The sequence below is a fragment of the Myripristis murdjan genome, chromosome 14, assembly GCF_902150065.1.
Source record: "Myripristis murdjan chromosome 14, fMyrMur1.1, whole genome shotgun sequence".
Lineage (NCBI taxonomy): Eukaryota > Metazoa > Chordata > Actinopteri > Holocentriformes > Holocentridae > Myripristis > Myripristis murdjan.
This window is the reverse complement of record NC_043993.1, coordinates 8,986,710-9,003,880: the sequence shown is the minus strand read 5'-3', so window position 1 is coordinate 9,003,880 and position 17,171 is coordinate 8,986,710. Positions and strand designations below refer to the sequence as shown.

Sequence of the window (17,171 nt, the reverse complement as noted above, 5' to 3'; positions counted from 1 at the left end):
TAGTTATTATGGAACTGAACAGCTTCGAGGGTGGGTGTGAGAATATAATGATCACTTTGTATTGTCCTCGCCTTGGCAGCTTGGCAGCACTGCACATTCTGCTCTCATAAATCTAACATCATTCTTCCCCCATTCCTCTCTCTCTCTCTCTCTCTCTTTCTCTCTCTCTCTCTCGCACTCACGCATGCGCTCTCTCTCTAACATAGTTTATGTACTGATGCTCATTATGACTGTTGTTATGACAGCCTCGCTTGCACTTACATGCGCACAGCCACAGCAGTTATTCTGGTGATTTACAACCTCCTCCTCCCACAGAGAAAGACAAAACCGAAAGAGAAAGAAGGAGTGAGATAGAGACAGAGAAAGAGAGAGAGAGAGAAGCACAATAGCAGTCTTTGAGAACTGCTCTATGTTCACCGTAAATTGGCCACAGTGGCACCTCCATTGGGCCTGTCCCACAAAGCAAACCACAGCCACCTCAGGTAGACGGCCCTCCAACACTAGGCTCTCAGGGATGACAATGGCAACATTCAGTCAGCTTAACAAGTCTACCCCCACGTCATAATGCACTCCTTATCCCACCATGGCTGTTGGTCACGCAGAAGTTTTGACAGCCACTTAAGAGTACTTTGGACTGAAAAAGTGGATTCTGTGGGTGGGAGAATTAGGCATATGCCAGAATGGCTGAAGGCCTCTGTGACTGCAATAGAGCTTATAATCAGAGTGCGAAGGATATGAGTGATGTAATACAGAAGATCATGACACTTGTTATCCAATTTCTGCTGTTATGTATTGCAAAGGATTTTATAACAATGAGAAAGCCTGTGCAATCCCCAATGTGAGGTCAAAATTACAGCTGCGCTGTTACCGTGATCCTTTTTCACCTCAGTGTGCAATCCCTGAAGCAGAAACACACACGTGTCACAACATTTACACACATGCACACATATGGGTATCCAAGTTCATACACAGCACAGAAACGTTGTTAAAATGTTCAGCGCATCTCTCATTTTTTACTGAAGTTTCCGTGCATGTGATACACAGCACTGAGAGAAGCTACAACTGTCAGAGAGAATATTTTCAATGCACAAGTTTTCAGAGATAGAGAAAGAGAGAGACAGAGGGTGTATGCATGCTAACAGGAAAGGGAGGTAGAGGCCCCCCTGATGTTTAATACATCAAAGAAAATCCTGTTTTGTGGTGTGTATTGATGAGTGCAGAGAAGATAGATTTAGATGACTGTATGGCAACAAGCATCTCTCCAGCCACACGTGCAGTGGTGTGCAGCACGCCAGAATGGAGAGGAATGCGAGCTGTTACATAACCACCAACCAGCGAGGAACTAAATTGTTGGGAATGGAGCACGTGCAGGCAAGGACTGGTTGGTGCAACTGGATGAAGCAGTGCTGATATGCATGTTGTCCTTAGATGTCACCCAACAGTGATGTGCGAGAGGCTTCCATGTGCCAAAAAAAAGTGAAAAAAAGCTACTTCTGCAAAAATGCTATCGGGTTTCCCTGTAGAATGAGATTTCTTTGAAAAAAATAAAATACCAGAAAGTAAATCAAAAACTTTTTTTTTTGTCTTGCAGCCAGTGAGAGGAGGGCTGTTTTGTCATCATAAAGATTCAAAGTTTAGAGTTTGACAGAGAAACTCCAGCCACACGCTGTGATGATGCTGCCTTTCTGAAACTGAGGAAAAATGTAGCTTACTATATTCTGTAATTTGCATATTTTTTGTTATATTGGCAGTCACTGGCTCATTTTTATTGTAATGTTCCAGTACAGTGCTAGGCATGCAACCCCTCTCTCATTTGACTTCAGAACACCTTAGGGAGGCACTGCAGTGTCACGTTCAGAGCTAATTTTGACAGGTATTTGAATTTTACTTTTAGTAAAAAGTTGCTGTCTTCAGAGCATCGGGATGTGAAAGAATCATCGCTGACACTAGTGTTTACTGTGTAAACTCAGGAAAACGGATGCTCTCTTCCTTGGTATTTCCTGTGGAGGAAATGAAGAGTTTCTTCCCCTTGAAAGCATGAATTTCTGCCAAGGTTACATCATGAACACCACGTTATCATCGTGGCTAGAAATTTACAAGCGGGATATTCCGCAATTGGACTTTCCATGAAAGCAGCTAGTTGTCTGTTAGGCTGTCTGTCTAGTTGAAGGAAGGGGACAAATTTTAGGGGCAAATTAGTATGCCTCTGACATTTCTGCTATTTCACTGGGGGTAAATGCAAAAAACTTTTCACTTTAGTATTTATTTTCACTGAGGAACTTGTTTATGTCATCATGTCATCATCATCATTACAAAAAGGTCATCAACAACTATTTTTTTTTTGTCCAAAAATGACAACATTGGAAACATAAAACATGGAAAATAAATAAAATAAAATAAAATAAAATAAAATAAAGGGAAATGAAAAAAAAAAAAAGAAATTTTGGAACCACTAGTGACTATTGTGACACTAATAATAATAATAATAATAATAATAATAATAATAATTATTATTATTATTATTATTATTATTGTTGTTATTATTATTATTATTATTTTCCCCAGTGTCCAGTCCTATTTCAAACCCAACTGCAGTGCTGAACTCCAGAATTGCCATTCATAAGCTATACTGTTGTGCATGTTTTTGGGAAGTGAATTTTTAAACTTGTGGCTGTCAGCACCCCAAGCCAAGTAAGCTACAAACAACAACATGACAAAACCCATTTCAGTCAAACAATGACTTCACTGTGCAAAGCTGTTCCTTTTCCCCGACTCTATCCAGTCAATATCCAAGCCTCCAGTTCCCAAGGTGCAGAGGGATGTCAGAACTGTGGCCGACAGGCATAGTCAAAAATGCAGGTTCAGCCTCTCTGCTAGGAAGTGGATGTGCCAGTCATGACAAAAAAGTTCCCTGAGACAGCAAGTTTATTTAACTTAGTTTTTCATGGATGGATTGTCATTTGTCTTATTTTTAATGTGCTACATGAGCAGCCGACTGCTGGCTTGACTGTTCTATCTTCTCCAGGATTTACAGTTATGAAATTTTAATGTAAATGATTAAACTTCCTGCATTTTGTACAGAAGGGAAAAAGATTACCTGTGTGTGTGTGTGTGTGTGTGTGTGTGTGTGTGTGTGTGTGTGTGTTAGCATACAGTTGCCTGAGCATATATGCAGTGATGCGCATTGGTGCGGATTCGTGTGTGTATTCTATCCTTGCATTTAATTAAAATCACTCCTATCATTTTGAATTTTATATTTTCAAAGTTTTTGCAGTTTTAATTGAAACGTTGACATGTAGTGAATCCACTGGCCCACACAGTACGATCATTTAATTTTTCCAGGTGCAATAAATGTACAAAGGCTTGTACTGGTTAACACGGGGACATAATGAAACCTATCTGCATACATGGTATAGGCAGAACAGGGAATAGAGTTTCTTACATTCACTGAAAATATATCAAGCCTCTCAGAGGAGCAAAACTGATTTAGGAATATTAACTGGGGATACTTTGCATATCATGACTCATAGTACATGGATCCCACTTGGCATATGAATGAATCTGACCAGAAGCTCCCCTTCATCCTTGTCATCCCTGGATAAAAAGTATAAGAAATTTGCTCATTGGCTCATGCAGGCTATTTTCTTAAAAAAAAAAAAAAAAAAGTTTATAGAGTTTATATGATAAGGAGACCCCTACCTCCATCTCCTTTTTATGGAAATGTGGGTATTATGTAATGGCAGCAGCATATCTAACACAGTTTGAACTCAGACTCTGCCATGTAATGCAGACATATAACTCCAAGGCTATGCTGTCTATGCTGGGCTTGATGCGATGTGAGTGCACTGAGAAGAAGGGGGATCATCTGCCATTCTGGTTGTGAGCAGAACAGATAGCAGAAAATGAGTGAATATGTTATGCAAGTGTAGTGAGCCCATTTCACAAACAATACTAAATCTCAATAAGACAACTACTGTCAAAATAAGTGCAGTGTATTTGACATATTTTGTAAAACCTATTTTTGGGGTCGTTTTAGGGTTATCTTCCTTCATTGGGACCATGTGGTTGCGCCATCTTAATCTTTAACTATTGCTTTCAAGCACAAACACACACATGTAGATACACACACAACACACCCACCCACCCAGCTTTACACACACATACGCACACTATACATCATCACCACACATTAACACACATTACATCCAAAACCCATCTTTCTCACAATCTCACCTTCTCTCACTCTCACTCTCTCTCTCACACACACACACTCACACTTTCACACTGCCACACTTACCTCATGTTTCTATGAACAGAAGGAATTCCCCATTGCTTTGTACTGAGAGTGTTTGGTCTGTACTGCCACTGCTCCATTTGCTTTTAAGTGAACTTCATCCAATATTGAAGCCCAGTCTGGTCTAACCTGAGAGCTCGCAGTGGAAAAGTCTTACAGCACATCTGTATAAAATGGTTTGCTTTTTGAAGTAACCCATTTCTATCCTCCTCTGCCCCTCTGTTTCTTTTTTTTCATTTTCCTATTTCATCCCTGCCTCCCTCACTCTTCACCCCCTCCCTCCTCCTCTTTTTCTTTTCTCCCTCTATATCTTCATTTTTGCTTACCTCTCAATACCTCCCTCTTTCCACTATGGTGTCCTCCTCCCTCTCCTCTCTCTCTCCACCTTCCATCCATCTCTCTCTCTGCTTTTACAGGATTACACATTGACTATGTACTTCCAGCAGGCCTGGCGAGACAAGCGGCTGTCCTACTCTGAGATCCCCTCAACCTGACCTTAGATAACCGCGTGGCTGACCAGCTCTGGGTCCCGACACCTACTTTCTCAACGAAAGAAGTCCTTTGTCCACGGTGTCACAGTGAAAAACAGAATGATTCGACTGCACCCCGACGGCACTGTTCGTGTATGGCCTAAGGTGAGATTTTTAATCTGACTGCACCATTTGTTAAAATAATGCCACTGAGTAGACAAGATCACATGTTGTGTTCCTCCTCATGATGGACTACACTGCGGAAATTGTGGAGGTCTTCATCTGTTTTTGTTACTTTTTAAATTTGATTTTTTTTTTTTAAAGCAAGCAAGCAAGCAATTAAACCTGGTAAAATAAATAAATAATAAATAAATAAATAAATAATAATAAATAAATAAATAAAGTTTACAAACTTTAACATCACAGTCAGTCATCAGTGACTACTGTGCTGCATTCAGTAAATAGTTAGCTCATTAGAAAACCAGTTCAACGTTGCCCTTCTGCAAAAATGATAATGTACAATGTAACAAATAATCCGAGTATTGTAATGTGTTTCTTTGTTTTACCCCTAACATGGATAATGTTGAAGTGACCTACTTGTGACACAAGACATATCACCAAATAAATGCTTCTTTAATACCAAAGGCTTCTCATCTGTTGAGAAGTCTCAACATAACTTAAATTATCCAGAAGTATAGGTAATATACACTAGCACACTGTTAATGCAGTCTTGTCAGATGATTGAAACAGTTATCTTTCTTAGTCAAACATCCTACCAAATAATAGTTTTCGAGCAGATGGTTCCCGTAACATTCTTCTCAAACTCAATGTGATGAATGAGTTTCTCAAACAGCAACAGCTGTCAACATTCAACATGTCGACTCAACATCTACACGGCTTCAAAGACGGAGGTCTCATTTTTACAAAACTTTTGGTGCATTCTTTCCACATGTGCATGCATTGGACAGAGATCACTTAATTTCATCGGCTGAATATTTCCACACACTCAGACTGTGAAAATTGATTGACCCATTCCAACCATTCCATTTTCAGCCTCTGAAAGTTAAAGTGATGACAGTACACTTCTTGCACCTCAGTGATGTCTCATCAGTTCATTTTGCAAATAGGCCTCTGATGCCCAAACTCTATAAAACAGTTATTGAAAACCATAACAACTTAATGGCCATCATGGCAGCACATTGGCACAGCTGTGTGGGAGCAAAATTAAACTGAGAAGGGAAGACTGAAAGAGAGAGATAAAGAAAGAAAGCGACACAGGTTGAGGAAAGAAGCAAATTTAAGCGTTAGCAATCTTTCCAATATTGATGTCGTCCATCTTCTATTTTCATTAATCACCCTGTTTCTGTGTTTTTACGAATGTATGTTAGTATTTGCTGTGGTGGCTCTGGGTTCTCAGTCAGTTTTTCGCCATGCCTCTTTATCTATCAGAGCCTGCAGAAGAGAACAATTGCCAGTTGTTTTAGAGAAAGTGGAATTGTTCATTAACAAAATGTCAACCATACAAACAACATCTCCGCCAAGGGTAGATTAAAGTTAGGCGTTGAAGTCCAAGGTTGTTTCTGCTCCAAATTGTGAACTGTGCAACAAATAAGTAGTGGAGGGGGGAGGAAGGGGAGCGAGGGGGGAGGAGAGTATAGAAGAGCAATTGAAGTGTGCTGAGATGTGGTGGAGGAGAGAGGGGGTAGACAAACAGGACAAAAGAAATGAAAGAAAGGGAGCAGAAGGGAAATACAATGAGACATACAATATTTTGCCCTTCTCTACAGATTTCACTTTCATGGACTAAGTTCCTATTTTTTTTTTTTTTTTTCTACCTACAATGATCCATTACGCTTTCCCTTTTCACAAGTGCTAAGGCCTTGAGTTGTCAACAACAGATTGTGGTAAGACACTGTGCTATATCTCTAATAAGCATGTCTCTTAGAAACACTTGACAACCAGTGGAGAAGTTCTCTGCCAAACAAAAGCATGGTAATTAGACCCTCAGGCCTTTAATTGTGTATTATTACAGGGGGAAATGAACTCTTACTCCATTATGGCAAAATGCCCAATTATACCTGAATATTCACAATGTTGCAAAGTGAATCCCCTCATTCACATTTGGATTTGTTGCAAGATAATATTGTCCTCTGGCATCAAAAGTTCTCTAGTAAACTCCAAATTTCTAACAAAAATAAATTAAAAAAAATAAATTAAAAAAAATAAATAAATAAAAAAATGCCAATGTTTTTCCCTGTTTTGTCTGGCTAAATAAATAAATAAACAAACAAACAAATAAATACATAAATAAAATGACACCCATGAATACAACAAGAATTACAAAATAGTGTTCTTTTTCTCTTTTTGTCTATCCATTCACACACTGTGATGATTCCTCCTTGATTATGTATGTGCATTAAAGTCATGGTTTGCATTCTTACACAAATTGTCATGTTTGCTAGTGTAATCAATCATCCAGTCAGAATATACGCTTCATCAGAAGTGTGCTGTCCCAAAATGCAAACATACGGCTTCACCTCGGTGCAGAATGTTTGTTTACACACCTGGAAGGTGAAGCTGTTGCACAATGATACAGAAACAAGGTATTTCCACCAGACAGCAAACAAGAGGGATGGAAAAGAGTGTTGATAATGAATGCTTAAGAAACCTGTGTTGCTGTGCAGCCTTCAAAACATTTTTTTTTTTTTTTAGTTTCGGGTTGCTGCTCAAAATCTTGTTTACTGGTACTGACTGCTGATGCACATGCATACATTTTGGAACAGTGCAGTCTTGGTTATACACCCGTTCTCACAAGAGGGACTAGGTGACGAGTCAAACCTGGATGATTGATACACTTCTATGGAGTAGCAAATATGACTATATGTGTAAGAGCCCCAGCTGTCACTTTAAGTAACGCATAGACACTTGGCTTGGTAATGTAGTGGGGCCATATAAATCAGACTGCTGAGTACAACAAAGTAAATACACTATCAAAATGCTCAGTGAGTATCTGAAGAGGTTTGATAGGTTTATGTGCTGTGTTTTCTAAGTCACACTGAGGTCCATTGTAGCTAGGAACCAAATATTCAAGAGTAACATAAATCACCGGTAGCTGTGAACATACTGAGAAAACCTACAATACTTTGAGACATCAATTTTAGATCTGATACCTATTAACTCATACCATTCATGCAGCAAGCCTGAGGCATGGATCAGATTTGCACGCTTGCCTCTTGCTTCAGAGCAAAGAGCACACTGATTACAAGTTCAAATGTGGACAAAGGCTTATAGTAGGCAGACAAAGAGGCACCAGCAGGGTCAGATTAGGACTCAAATGCCAAGAATTAGGCCTGCATCAGGGCATTTGATTTAAAACGGATAAGCGACAGTATCAATCTTACAGCCAAATCCAATATGCAAATGAAAATAAACACTTAGAATAAGGGTTTGAATATCTCCTACACATAGTTGAAGTTGTGACCCAAAGTACTAACCAAAAAAAAAAAAAAAAAAAAACGTCTCTTGATGATTGGGATGAGTGGGATTAAATTGAAACTGGGAGAAGAAATCCATCACCCTTGACACTCAATATCACCCTAACCCTAACCCTAAGGAGAGTGACCAAACTGGGACATGAGATCTCACAAATATAGTTGCATGCATTTTGTCTACACATCACTCAAAGATCCAACATATTAAAATGTAAGTGAATAATTTAAATGTGTGTGTGTAGCATGTGCTGTAGGCTGTCTAACAGTTAAGTTACCGATATGCAATATTGCAGTACTTCAGGTATGTAAGTCATGTCAATAAAAAGGATTACAGACACCAGTTGGACACTGCAGGCATAAAGTATCAGCACAAAAAGGCTGTACAGTATGGAAGGCGAACTGACATACATCCTTTTCCTGTTATAAGTTTGTCTAAATCTCTAGGGGCTCTAGTTTCGCAGACCTGGTGAGGCGGGGGCGTAGTGCAGATGCGCTTCGCCAACTGGGTGTGGCCAGGCGGATTTTCCAAGTTTGGCACGCCGTTCTCAGTGGCGCAAGTACTCCGCCGTCCCTCCTACCGGCGGAGGGGAGGAGAGAAGGCGTGGAGTGGGTTTGACACGGCCGATTCACATTTAACCAATCAAATGAGCCCCTGTCCTTGCCTTTAAAATGCGCTGCGTGAAGGCGTAATGAAAGTTTACACAACTGATATGGAGGTCTACTGCCGCAGGTGGAGCGGAGCTCAGGAGACAGGCGCGGAGCGGAGACCGGCAAGCAGTGCGGACATGTCACCAAAACCTTACAGGCAGGCTTCTGGAATGTCAGACACATGAACAATCTCCATATCAACTGTCCCGTCACAACTGATGTCAGATCAAAGGAGATTGGCACCGTTTGTGCTGATTGTGAGGTTTTGGTGATGTGCGCCAGGCAGCCAAACTTCCACTGCGCCAGCTCCGCTCCGCCTTGCGCTGAAAGTAGACGTGGTTTCAGATGGTGAGCTTTTGGCGCACCTCGGCGAAGCCTTTTGGCACGAAACTGTCACTGCGCCAAGCTGAATCTGTCGGCACCTCCCCCCGCTGCGCCGCCACTCCCATCTCGGCGCACTTTGGTCTGCGAAACTTGGACATTGTCTGCCTCTCCCGTTTCGCCGGTCGAAACTAGCTCTGCGCGGGGTTCGCCTCACTGCGCCACCCCGCGCTGCGCCGGGAAACTAGAGCCCTAGGTGTTTCTGTTAGGTGGGTTTGTTGAAGGAGTGTCACATCTAATGGTCCTTTCCTTCCCTGGTCTGTGGCCTGTAGTCATATGTGCAGTCATCTCTGCATGGGACTCACAGAGTTTATTATTTACCGCCCTAGAATATGCAAGAAAATAGTGGCCATGTAATTCCCATAGACCCACAGTGCAATGCATTGTGGAAGAGGGACTCTTTTCATTGAGTCTCTTGATTGGAAATGTAATTTGATGCAGTGGGTCCATAGATGCTGATAACACACACAGCCAGACACAGAGGGTGCACTAACAAAGGATGAATATTCACACACACATTTATTTGCCACTTGAGCTGCCAATTCATCCGAGGGATTCTTTATGGTGGCTAAAAGACAAACAACATCAACCCTTTTTGCAGGTTGTTGTGTATTCGTATCACACATCTGTTGACATACAAGGTAGTATTTCTTTTTTTTTCTTTGTTTCTGTCTCTCTTTTGTTTTCTCTCTTGCATTGATATTCAAAGCTGAACCCACTATTTCAAGGGTATTCTTTTTGCTGTGACTAAACAATGGCAAATAGCAGAAATTGACTTCAGAAAGTGGAATACTGGCACAAACGCAAATGGCACAAATAATAAAAGAGCATTTCTACAATTTTCAGGCAGGTCTGGCCTGTTCAGCCACATCTAAGACCGTCTTGCCTTTGTTCTTTTTATGGGTTATTTGCTGCAGGCTAGGTCTCTGATTTGAAAGTGAATAGTCTTTGCTGAACCGGTGTGTTTGTCAATTAGAATTAGCAGGTATAGGGAGACTTTGGGAGGGCTGCAGAAGCAAATAGGTTTTGAGAAAACAAAAGCGTATAAAATGATTTTACAAATCATTTTTGTAAAATATCCCATTTTCCAAATCAACAACCGATTGAACAGACAGTTTATATCTAATATTATAGGGTGAATGTTAATCTTATTTTGCCAATGAAACATTTGAAGATGGCGGGGGCTGGGTGGTGGGGGTCATCATTTTTGTAGCAGTTTTATGAACCTATGAAATGTTCTGTGTGAAACACAACTGTAATATTTAAATGAAAGAAAATTGTGAGGAAATATTTTAGGTAACCCCTTATTTCCCAGGGCTCCTCTTGCACCTACAATCTAACATGCTGTTTTAGAAGCACTAGTATTAATGAGCTACTGCCTGGCGATTGGCAGATGGTATTGGCGGCCCCGCCCTCCTTACAGACATTAACAACAGCTGCTAATAATAATAACATAGATAAAATACCAACATCCATGCCAATATGAATCCAGTTCTGCAGGTCATTGAACCTAATGCTTCTCCTGCGATGCTAGATGAGTATCCCTTGCAGGCTAAGTAAGCAAGGGATTTGTCTCTGGGACATCCTCCCAACATTTCCCTGGTGGGCTATAGGTAAGAAACAGCTGTCTGGGGGGTCTCAGTGCTCTCCGAATGCTGGCATCCTTTTAAGCTTCAATTAATCATTCAGCTCCAGAACATGTACTTCATACCTGCTGCCTCAAATGGTAGAACTCCTGGAGGCTATGGGTGAAGTATATGCATGGATCCTGAGAATGTGACAGTTCCCACTGTTTCTTGGCTTGATTCACAGTGGCTGCAGGAGGCACATGAGGCCACTTGGACTTGATGTGACCTCACAAGTTTGACCCATGCAGAGACTGAATCTTGCAGCAGAATGTGGTAAACACAGAGGGTCACTGCAGGTGATACAACATATGGGACTCAGTTGGCAGTGCTCTCAGGCAGTAACTAAGCAACCGAGAGCTTTACAGGGGACTATGTGAGAAATGCTGCTGTGCATCATTTAATGGATGAGACAAGAGGGGAAGAATGAGAAGGTAAATAAAGAGCCTTTTTAAGGCATGGCATGGGCAAACAACCTTGTGCACATGTATTCGTGCAAAGCAAATATCCAGACGTGGGTGTCTGTATATTTCAGACATGTAGAGAAACAGAAGCAGACACAGTCAAGCAGTCTCACAAATGCACACACAGACACACACACACACACACCCTTAACCTTTATCACACATAGTCTTTCCTCTGCCAGGGGCACTTGCTCTGAAGTTCTACACCATTGACTCCATCTTGACACAAAGATCAGAAAGTTACCAGAAAGTAACCGGCAATTTGCTCCTTGGTTAAACACTTCGAAGTCACAGAGCCACATCACCTGCAGCAAATGCATCAGAGAGAAATAAATGCTGACAAAGACAGGACACCTGAAATAAAGAAGAGGAGAATCTTTCTAAACCTCTTAGGCTCTCAAAGAACCTTCCTGCCTCACTCTGAAGGGCAGAAACCCCTGGTGTGTGTAAAATGAAACAGCAAGTTAATGCTCAAACTGCTTTCATACTTCTGTATTGCTAAACGGCACTATGATCACAGACTCCTTGTTTTCTCATCTCACATGCTGACATCGTCCCTCCTCTCCTCTCCTCTCCTCTCCTCTCCTCTCCTTTCCCCTCTTCAACTTTTTTTTTCTCTCATCTTTTTTGCCTTCTTGTGCACCCTTCATCCAGACATTTTAGGAAACTTCATATCCATGTAAATGCCCATAACATCCCATTCAGTTAACTATGTCCCAGATCTCTCCTTTTACACTGTTCCAAAGGAACAACACAAACCAAATCCATCTTAGGCGGTTTAAACAGTGTACATGCTTCCATTTTACTCGAGCGAGAGAGAGAGATACACACATGATTCACAGACTGAGTAGGGTGGCAATTTCTTTTCTCTCAGTGATTTTCTGAGAAGCTGATCCATTGTTAGACAGAAGAACCCAGAAGACATATGAAAATTACTTTGGCTTTCACTGTCCACCAAAATAGCTTTTGTTAATGTACTATTGTATGGCAAAGCATGTCTGGTATTATATCATTTTATAAGCTTGTTGCTTATCAAATATTTTGTTGTTGAATATGGAATTACATGCATTGTATACATATGCCGTAGGCATGGATTTCAGAATTACGTGGTAGGATGGGACAATTGTGTTACAAGCAATTGTGACAGGCCTAATTGCAAAACAGGAATTCAAAAGATTGTCCAGCGTGAGGATATGAAAGCACAGAAGCAGCTGTAGGCCTGAACGATAGGAGAGAACCAGCAAACAGAGACAGAAAGAAAGAGAAAGAGTGAGCAAGAGAGAGAGAGAGAACAAGAGACACACAAGGGTGATTATCTGTGCAGTGTAACACACAGGATTGGACTCAAGATGAGCCTCTCCTCTGGCACAAATTTATCTGTGTTGTCAGGTGTGCCTGGACGATTACCCACCATGCCGTGCTGCTCTGTGGCAACTCCCACAGTGGGAGTCAAGTTCTCACACAAGACCTGAGCCATGAAAAGAATGGCAGCCTATTACTCACAGCCTCCTCCTTATGTTCCCTTTGCAAACTCTGATGGACAACATAACCTTATCTATTGACTCATGGCTGGCTGGTGCTGCTGTCCCTTATCATCCATCCCAGGCTGTTTGTTTTGATTATAATTGGAAGGGTAAATGCTATTATGCTGATATTTATACACAAAATGCAATATAGACATTAAAGCAGAGAGATTACTCCTTAGGCACTGCTATTTGCCACTGATATAGTAGCATTAATCTAGCATAATTGGAGTAAGCTTTTTTTTTTTTTTTTTTTATTTCCCCCCTTGTGAACCACAGAATGGTAGGCATTCAACTATATTCATTTTTTGGTATGTTTTCATGTCCTGTACCTAATAAAACTGGATGTGCACTGGATGTGGATGTCTACCCTTTTGTATAAATAACAAATAATGTTCTAAATTAAAAGGTATACTGTTTTCCATGCAATTAATTCCATATAGTCCACACAGGTTATTGAAACAACATTTTGGAAACACAATCACACATACATATACTCATACCGATAGATAGATAGATAGATGATAGATAGATAGATAGATAGATAGATAGATCAAGCAGTTTCTCATCATCATTTCCCGTATGACTTGTTTTTTATGTCACAATCGGGCTTTTTGGAGAAGAAGCAAAACAGTCTTGCCTCAGGTGTCAGCTTTATGCTCCACTGTCCCTTTTGGGTCAAGCTCTTGTATCTGTCTATACAATCATCCTGCTGGCTATCCAGTTAAACAGAAGATAATAATCTACAAACGTATTGATCTGACACCATAGAGTCTGATATCGTACGTTTGATAGTGTTGTGCCACCTCAGGTGCTACAGATGAAAGCTAGATCTATTTCAGCCTCCCCCAGGGTAATGTGATTTCAATTTGTCATTTAAGTACTTCCCTAGATACAAATCAGCAACCAAATTATAACTCTGAGACCTTTGTTAATGAACAATACAGGGATAAGAAATATGTCAAAGCGTTAATATGGAAATGATTACACCAGTCTTGTGTAGTGCAGTGTGGTGTGCTGTGGAAGTCCAGCAATTACAGTGTTGCCATGGCTACAATAAAGTCACTGTTCAGAAGGAACTTTTTTTTTTTTTTTTTTTTTACTCATTTCATGTGTGCTGATGTACAGCGAGCTGATATAGTAATTTAAAGCTGAAATCTTGAATGACATTGCATAATGTATCTATGATACTTATGTGTGTGATGGATGTAGTAGAACTCTAAAACAGACACATGTAATGGTTTGAGACCTCCATACTCTGCTATTGAGAAATGTTTAAAGTACCAGTTGGTTTGAAAGGTCGCAACTGCAGTCTGTTCAAATCAGCGCCATTACACTATAAATCAGATTAATCAACCAGAGACACTCCAGTGACACTACAGTGAGCAAAAAAACCGTGTTAAGAGGAAGGTGGGCGGCAGATGGCAGAATTAACAGGGCTATGATTCTGCAGACTGGGGTTTGATTCCTGTGTCAAGCAGGAGCTGTGTTTGTACCTAGCTCTTATTAACAAACATTAGCTACATTTTATGCAACATTTTATTCGGTGACTGGGTTGTCGCCAAAACATTGCTCATGTAATCTCGATGCATTGCTCAAAATTAAAGCTGTAGTGGCACGATAGTGATGAAACATAATTGATTGCTGAGTGATTTCATGTACTTGAGGTCTACAGTTTCAATTTTATATCGTACCTTGTATAATTAATGGAATGGGAATAATGAATGTTGATGTAACTTTGCACTGTGAAATCTGTTTAAAACACCTCCAGATGTGACTGTGAGCAAACTCCCAATACACTACAGTATGCGTGTTTGACAGATACACAACTTCCAGGCAGGCATCTCTTCAAAATTCATTGAAATGTCATCAGGCTATAATCCCATGTAGTGCATGAGTGAATGACATAGAGTTGTCAGCGTATCAACACCACCACTGTTATCTCCAGCCTATTGCTTTGCAGCTGTCCCACAGACTTTGCTCCCTACTATGTGTAGCTATGATTCACCTCCCAGGTAGGGCCTAACAGAGGACCCATAGGATTATCCAAACAATGCTAGAACTGGGACACAGGGATTAGCTTTGGCCCCGTAATCCCTAATGGATCCCCCCTCCACCCCCTCATCCCTTCAAGGCTGCTGCATTTATCCATACAGTGTGTGATCCATGTAAGACCTGTACAGTTACTCATAGTTACAGTATCTGAATATTACATGTTCATCAGAATACCTGGAAAAATGTGATTTGATGTAATTACAAGTCACATAACTGCCATCCAGTGGCCATCAGTCCCTGCAATATCAATGTTCCCATCATCTATTAACTTTATCTATACACTCCATAGACAAGGCATAGAGCCAATAAATTATAGAGGACACTCGTAGTGCAGCTATAAAAAGCAGAAACCATTAAACAGTATGTGCCTTTAATTGCCTTGATGGTGCAGTTACCTGATACTGAGTGAGATTGTGATCAGGGACACCTGATCATAATCGCAACCCCAACCATCAGTCTCATGTTTGCAAGAACGATACAAGTAGGGCCTCATGTTTTTGATACAGATAAAGATAGGCCTCATTTTGTTTCATCAGCAGAGAACAACTTGACTGGAAGAGGATCTTGACCTACACAGTGTAACCGTTTTGCAGCGGTGCACCTCACATTACATTTTTTTGGAATTGTAAGGAATTTTACATTGTAAAGGCTTGCAATCCTATCGCAAAATTCTGCCAATAGTGTCTGGCGCCGTACTCACGTACTGATCTGTTTTGAATTGTTGATACAATCCTATTTTTATTAAAAAATAATAAATCAGAGTTCAAAAGATTTGAGGGGGCACGTCACCCCTCAGTTTGAATGGCCGTGACACCACTGAATGTTAATATGCTAGTTATCTAGTGCACTAATGAAAAATGGTATGTTCGCAAAATGACTGTGGCTAGCTGAACAGATATGGTTAACTAGCTAAATAAATCTGACATGACTTAAACACAAAATCAATCAGACACACGACTACACAGTCCCATATGAAATGAAATTTGCATGGCCTCCAAAATGCTGATTATTTGTATTGAACACAAGTTAACAATACATCCATCCACCATGAACTGGTAAGTATATCAGGGGATAAGACAACATGAGCTGAAATGGACAATAATATATGATTACATCCGTTTCTTTATACCTTTCAATATTGAGTTTGTCTTCAACATTGCAGCAGAAGACTCAAATTAAGTGAGGTAGGGAATACTTTCTGCCTCTGTGTATGGAGCTTACTCTTCCTCTGTAGAAATCAATGAACATCTTGTTTGCCACACCACAAGCCACTGCAGTGTGAATGCAGTATAAGAGTGTGAATTCTCTTTTCAGGATAACAACTACTGCTGCTTGTATGATGGACCTGAGGAGGTATCCCCTGGATGAACAAACTGCACACTGGAAATAGAGCTGTGAGTAATTCATCCTTTCACTCATTCCTTCATTCACTGCTTCATTGTTTCTTTGTCATTAATGAATTGTATAAAATTCCTGCCACTGTCAGTGGTTTTGACAGATAGGCATTGGAAATAATTGTAGCCTTTCAATCATAATTTTCCATCTGCAGCTTTATAAAGTGATGTAGCCACTATTTTCAGTGGGTTCTTAAAAAACAACCTGTAACTGGGCTCACAATGATTCCCAGAAATTTGCTACCTACCGCAGTACAAGAATTTTCTTTAGATTTTTAGTATTTTCAACAAAACCACTCCAATCAATATTTGTATTTTTCTTGGTCAATGGAGAAATATTTATCTTCCTGTGTGAACAATAGCCTTAAGCTGAGTAAGTTAGAAGGAGTGTGCTGGAAGAACTCAAATAAATATGATGGAAGTGTTTTGACTGAGCAAAAATAGATCCAAGGAAGGGGAGTCACTTTCACTGGGAATAGTACCAGGGAAGTGGAGTTAAGTATTTCTGATCAGCCTGTTTTCTATTTTGGTGCATTTCAGTGTGAGTGGTGAGTAGCCTGGTGTGGATGAACCAGTATTGCTGTCAGATACCCAACACCAGATGAGCTGCCCGCCACCGATGTGCTATGGGCTACTTTATGTAATGTGTGCTGTCCATGGTACTGAAATAGTGCTGCAGGCGGCATTGATTTTACTGTTGAAAGGTATCATTTCTTGGCAGATGCTCTCTCTTTCAGGTGACAACAAATGGCAGGGGGGTCATTGTTAGTCACAAGCCTCTCATACTTCAAAAGCCATGGCAATCTACGATCAGTTACATCACCAA

General features: G+C 40.6%; 1 protein-coding gene across 1 annotated transcript in view; it reads left to right on the top strand.

Moving 5' to 3' along the window:
* gabrb2b (gamma-aminobutyric acid type A receptor subunit beta2b) overlaps positions 1-17,171 on the top strand; it is a 69,272-nt gene that overhangs the window by 28,155 nt on the left and 23,946 nt on the right. The window contains 4 exon segments of the mRNA XM_030069067.1: positions 4,711-4,771; positions 4,774-4,837; positions 4,839-4,917; positions 16,240-16,326. Of these exon segments, the coding sequence (XP_029924927.1) occupies positions 4,711-4,771; positions 4,774-4,837; positions 4,839-4,917; positions 16,240-16,326 (291 nt within the window).